General features: G+C 34.5%; 1 protein-coding gene across 1 annotated transcript; it reads left to right on the forward strand.

Annotated features, from left to right (window-relative positions):
* The first annotated feature begins 292 nt into the window (after positions 1–292).
* LOC144295410 (olfactory receptor 51G2-like) lies at positions 293–1,261 on the forward strand. The gene has a single exon (XM_077867801.1). The coding sequence runs from the start codon at positions 293–295 to the stop codon at positions 1,259–1,261; it is 969 nt and encodes a 322-aa protein (XP_077723927.1).
* Positions 1,262–4,554: the final 3,293 nt, after the last annotated feature.

The following is a 4,554-nucleotide window of genomic DNA, read 5'->3' on the forward strand; positions in this document are numbered from 1 at the left end:
ACTAATTAAAGGACTTAGATAAAATAAATATCAAGAGTATGTTTTTTCATTATTTTTCCTTTAAAAAACCATAATATCTGGGGGGATTTAAAAAAAAAGCAGGTCTTGTTTTTTAATCTAGAGGCTCAGATGTTCTGCATTGGGAAAAGTTTTTAAACATAATAGATATAAATCAGGGTCAGTCAGTTTGAAATAAAAGGTAATATGAGTTGCCAAATGCTTGAGTCAAATTTTAACACCTGTGAATGAGACAATGAATTTCATTTTAGGAAAGGTATGCAGCTCTGGCATCATGTTGTCCATCAATAGTACCAAAGCCGTTTTCTCCACCTTTCTGGTGACAGGCATACCTGGACTGGAAGCTGTGCACATCTGGATCTCTATACCCTTCTCCACCATGTTCTTCATTACCTTGGTGGGCAATGTGACCATTCTGACAGTTATTTGCAGGGAACGGACCCTCCATGTGCCTATGTACCTCTTCCTGGCCATGCTAGCAGTGTCTGACCTGGGTCTGTCCCTCTTCACTTTCCCCACAATGCTGAGGATCTTCTGGCTGGATACTCGAGAGCTCACCTTCTCTGCCTGCTTCACCCAAATGTTTTTTATTCATACCTTCCAGGATTTTGAGTCAGCTATTATACTGGCAATGGCCTTTGACCGGTATGTGGCCATTTCTCATCCATTGCGCTATTCTTCCATTCTCACCAGCAGCGCTATTTCCAGGATAGGTTTGGCCATTGTAGTGCGAACCTTGACTGTACAGGTGCCTCTCCCCATCCTTTTGCGAAGGCTGTGCTTCTGTCATTCCAATGTACTATCTCATTCCTACTGCCTGCACCCCGATATTATAAAGCTCTCTTGCTCCAACACCAGGATCAATAGCATCTTTGGACTGTTTGTGGTATTATCCACTATGGGACTTGATTTTCTCCTCATTCTCTTTTCATACATCCTGATACTGAAAACTGTCCTGAGCATTGCATCCTCTGGTGGCCGCCTCAAGGCTCTCAACACCTGTATTTCCCACATCTGTGCTGTGATTCTCTTCTTCACACCCATGATATGCCTATCTATTCTGCACCGCTTTGGCCCAAAACTTCCCTCACATATCTACGTGACCATGGCTAACATGCATTTTCTCATTCCTCCTGTAATGAACCCCATTGTGTATGTGGCGAAAACCAAACAGATACGAGATAAAATTCTGAAAGTCTTCATCAAAAAAGAACCAGAATCCCAAGTCACATTTATAACATGAATGAGCACTCTCCTCACAGAGAAAGAATGTTTCGCAAAACAAAGAGCTTGCAGGTATTCCAAATATCCACAAAAATTATGTTTGACCGACTTTTCTAAATTTTATGGAATATTGGGTAAGGTATCCTTTAAAACTATTTCTATTCTCTGATTTGCACAAATGCACACTGAACAATAAAAATTATTCAGGAAATTGAAAATCTGAAATAATAAACTATTCTCATTATTTCTTAATCCAAATTGTTGATATATTTTAGTCAGAGAAGTTTGTAGCCTGATAGTTCATCATGGACAGAGTGAATAAATTACTTGCTATTATTTATGGATACATCACCCTTTCGGTGATAACTTCTTAGTGAATATCAACTCTATCTTTGACCTTTTGAGGAGCTAGAGATATATTATGAATTAAACAAAGTTCTTGCCTTCATAGTGCTTTGTTTTCTAGATGACATTATTGTTGGAAGTAGGGAATAACAAGAAAGAAACAAGTGAATACCTAATATTGCTATTGAAAAAAAAAGTATAAAACCATGAAATTTATACTACCAACAAACTCTACCTAAATTGGATAAACCAACATTTTTCTTGCCAGACTCTAAAAATCATCATTATTTGGAAAAAAGTATAATGTTTAATTCCAGTATTGTCAATCTGTAATTTCATATTCTATCTTTCAAATATGTTCACTCCTTGCTTTCACAGCATCTGGACTATGACTGAGATCTTTAGTCCCAAATCCCACAAACCCTCTCTTTCTTTCTTTCTTTTTTCTTTTTTTTTTTTTTGTATATATTTTTTTATTGGAGTTTGATTTGCCAACATATAGTATAACACCCAATGCTCATCCCATCAAACCCTTTCTTTCTCTAATTCCATGACAACCATTTTTATACCATCATCTTTCATATTCAGTATGGAACACACACACTCTAGGAAAAACTCCATTAGTATTCATTATTTCTGTTTTTTTATATTTTGCAGTTATAAACAACTTTAGAATCAACTTATATATATTTTCTACTCTTACATTTGTGTTTTTGAGTTCTCCCTAAGAATAACGTTAGATTTTTCATGTAGTGACTACAAATTAATGATCTTTGATTCATTTGATTTTTCATTGTCTGGATGTATATTTTTGAAATACTTGGTGGTGTTTTTCATGACCCACAGTTGCAGCTGCAAATGTTTTCCTTTCTCCCAGCCATTTATACTTCACATCAGACCCTTTCTTTCCTTTCACATACATAAAAGAATCCAGATATGCCATCTATCTAGATATACATATCTACCTAGATGTGCCATTAAATCCTTCCAATATTAAAGAAAGAATATTATCTCCTTTATTCAAAGAAGCTCAAACTATCTCCATCGCTGAATGCATTTCTTTTAATACTATCTGAGATGCTCAGTTTTGCCCTCCACCCCATTCCTTTTTTCCCCTTTTGTTTAGATGACGATGATGATGATGATGATGATGATGATGATCATGATGAAATACTTCAAGCATGAAAAAGATGCAAAAAGTAATACAACAAACATACAGATGTCACACAATTTCTACTTGGTTTTATTGAATACTTTGCCTCAATTGAGTAAGAAATTAAAAAAAATTTAACTAAATCACAATAAAGGCAAAGATTGTTTTTTGTATCTTGCTGAATCATAGATGTCAAACTCAATACCCTAAAGTAATCACACAATTTGACTCTGTTGTTGATCTTCCTATTCCATGTTTTATTATATTTAATGTCTGTGCATGTATGTGTATATAATAAGCACATACATAAGCATATGTAATAAACCTACATGTACTTTATAGCGCTGTTTTTAATGATTTTCAGAAAAATCACTAATTTTTATATGTTTTAGAGATGTACTCATATAGTTACATGTTATTTGAATATATTTATTTTCACTGATGTAAACATTCCTCTGTTCTTCACAAGATAAAAAGGAGTTCCTGAGGTTCCATTCCTCTGGGTCATTGTGCCACTTGTTTTATTTACACATTACTATTAATAGGATTGAAGAGGTTCCTAGAATTCTCTGCATAAGACCTTCTGGAGTAATTTCATCATACTTGCTATCCTTATTTATATGAGACTCTCATTTCATCCCTTGACTTCAATTCTCACATGGCTGCACAAAATTTATTTTTTCCTATCTTCTGCTGTTTCAACATTTTTTTAATTTATTAATTTGAGAGAGAGAAAGAGAGCATAAGTGGGGGAAGGGAAAGAGGGAATGAATCTTTAAACAGACTCCACACTGAGTGCAGAGGCTGATGTGGGGCTCTATCTCATGACTCTGAGATCATGACTTGTGCCAAAACCAAGAGTTGGATGCTTAACTGATTGAGCCACCTAGGCACTTGTCAATTAAATTTTTAACCTCATTTTTATGTCTTTCTTCCTCCTGTGGTAGGCTGAAATTGGCCCACCAAATATCTTGACATATTAATGTGAGAATGAAAATATTATTTTACAGGACTAAAGGAACTTTTTAGATATGTTTCAGTTTAGGATCTTAAAATGGGAAGGTCATCCTGAATTTTCAGAGTGGGCCTTATGTTAGAAGGAGGCAGGAGGTCAGAGAGGAGAGAAGACAGTATATTGATGGTTTTAAAGATAGAGTACTGAGTCCATGTGCCAAGGAATGCAGATACCTCCTAGTAACTGAAAAAGGGAAGACAATGGACTGTTCTTCAGCTTCCAGAAAGAACTTGACCTGCAGATACATTGATATTAGCCCAGCAAAAATAATTTCATATATTTAATCCCCAGAACTATAAAATTACACTATTATTTCATGCACTGAGTTTGTGGTAATTTGTTATAGCAGTAATAGGAAATTAATATACCTCCTTTACCAAGGATGAATTTGCTGTGCTTCCTTAATTTAGAAACCTTAGAAAATTTTTTTTCTAGTAACTCCTTGTCACTAGCTGCTTTACAACAGTTTAAAAAATATTTGACTCTCTCTTCATAAAATAAACCCTTACTAAATATATGACTATTCCTAGGTACTTAATCTATTTTCCTCTTTTGGCTAAAAAATAAGCCACTTGGAAAAAATGTGCATTAATTGTCTTTTCTCCCTCTTGTCAATTTAAAAATATATATATTATAATGGAATATAAAGCTTCATGGAAATAAATGTGCAATTTAACAAATTTTTATAAGATGAATATCTATGTAAATATCACCTAAGTAAACAAATAATAAATGATCAACACCCAATTTTCTCTGCAGCCTTACCTGAACATAACTTCACTACTGTTGCTGCATTAAA

This window comes from Canis aureus, chromosome 23 (genome assembly GCF_053574225.1).
Source record: "Canis aureus isolate CA01 chromosome 23, VMU_Caureus_v.1.0, whole genome shotgun sequence".
Taxonomy (NCBI): Eukaryota; Metazoa; Chordata; class Mammalia; order Carnivora; family Canidae; genus Canis; species Canis aureus.